Raw genomic sequence first — 1,537 nt, forward strand, 5'->3', positions numbered from 1 at the left:
TATTAAAATGTCTTAAATCAATATTTCTTTTTTGAAATCTCAAAAAAGTTGGTAATATCTTTTTTTTTTTTTTTTTTTTTTTTAAATAAATGTACCGAATTAGATGATATGCAGATCAGGAGAGAGGAATCAATAGCACTCATGAAAAATTAACAAGCTTTTGTCAAGACAAACTAAACGTATACTTTGATAATATGAAGTGTTCGTTGTTTTCCAGGTGTTTGTTTTGGTTTTGATTTTTTTTTTCAGCAGTTGAAGTAGATCATTTAACTTTTTAACTTGACTGAAAAAAAAGTGAAATATTTGAGAAAACTTGTCTCTCATAAGTGATTGATGCTGGTTCATGTTTTAAAACCATTTATTTATTTTCCCACAATTTTGGGTTATTGTAAAATTAGTCTTTACTTGGGGTGGCAATAAAAAGTCTTAAATCGGACTTGCCGTCAGCTGTAGGAACCCAGTAGTCTCTGTAACTGTAACACATGAATAAATCACTGTTTTGACGCTGAAGTTCTTCAGTATTGCATTTAATAATTGCCAAAATGAGGTTTTCATGTGTAACTTCAATGTGATTTTACTTTTTAACACAATGTTGCCCTCCTTGTCCCGAGTGTGCCCCGTGTACTCGTGTAAACTCATAAACACACAGCAAAGAGCGGATCCACACCGTCCGTACGCTGGAGTTCCTCTCTTACCAGAAGTTGCTGTTTCTGCAGGTGGTGGCCTGTGAGTTGGACTGCAGATTAGTGGCCGAACTTCAGAAAAGAGTCCAGTGCACGTGAGTCGAGACAGCAGAATATATTTACATAATATCTACAGTTAGATATGTGAATGCATGATCTAATTTTAAAAAAAAACATGTTTTGTGTTCCAACAGGCCCATGCAGACCAAACTTCAAATATTAGTAGGAGATGTATTAAAAACCGATCTGCCTTTCTTTGACGTGTGTGTGGCTAATTTACCTTACCAGGTAAAGACACGTTTCCTCACCACTGCACGCAGCTGATTCAGTGTCTTCCATACATTCATCTCAAACCTGCCCTTTCTAAATCTTACAGATTTCGTCACCGTTTGTCTTCAAGCTCCTGCTGCATCGACCTTTCTTCAGGTAACAATCGGCCGCCCGCTGAACGTTTTAACTGCGTTCTCTGTATGTCCATGTGGAGCGTGTAGAACCTCTTTTGCGTTTCGTTTTTGCTCAGGTGTGCCGTGTTGATGTTCCAGAGAGAGTTTGCCATGCGACTTGTTGCCAAGCCTGGAGACAAACTGTACTGCAGACTGTCCATCAACACACAGCTGCTCGCTCGTGTCGACCATCTCATGAAGGTCAGTGATGTTTGTTTAACGTGCCAACAGTGAATCTCCAGACCCGAGGCTGCGGAAGACTTTCTTGTTGTCCCTCATTTTGACAGGATCGTAAAAATTCAACCATAATCTTTTGTTCTGTGTTATTTAATAAATATATATATATATATAGTAAGACATATGTGATGGACAAACTGTACTGCAGACTGTCCACCAACACACCGCTGCTCC

General features: G+C 38.6%; 1 protein-coding gene across 1 annotated transcript; it reads left to right on the top strand.

Moving 5' to 3' along the window:
• Window positions 1-649: 649 nt before the first annotated feature.
• Window positions 650-1,360, top strand: LOC121963404 (probable dimethyladenosine transferase; the record flags this gene model as incomplete). The annotated part of the gene is made up of 4 exons (XM_042513688.1): window positions 650-778; window positions 878-971; window positions 1,060-1,109; window positions 1,204-1,360. Coding segments are annotated over 4 exons (430 nt in total), but the record flags the coding sequence as incomplete, so codon positions are not given.
• Window positions 1,361-1,537: the final 177 nt, after the last annotated feature.

Source organism: Plectropomus leopardus, unplaced genomic scaffold (genome assembly GCF_008729295.1).
Source record: "Plectropomus leopardus isolate mb unplaced genomic scaffold, YSFRI_Pleo_2.0 unplaced_scaffold11161, whole genome shotgun sequence".
Taxonomy (NCBI): Eukaryota; Metazoa; Chordata; class Actinopteri; order Perciformes; family Serranidae; genus Plectropomus; species Plectropomus leopardus.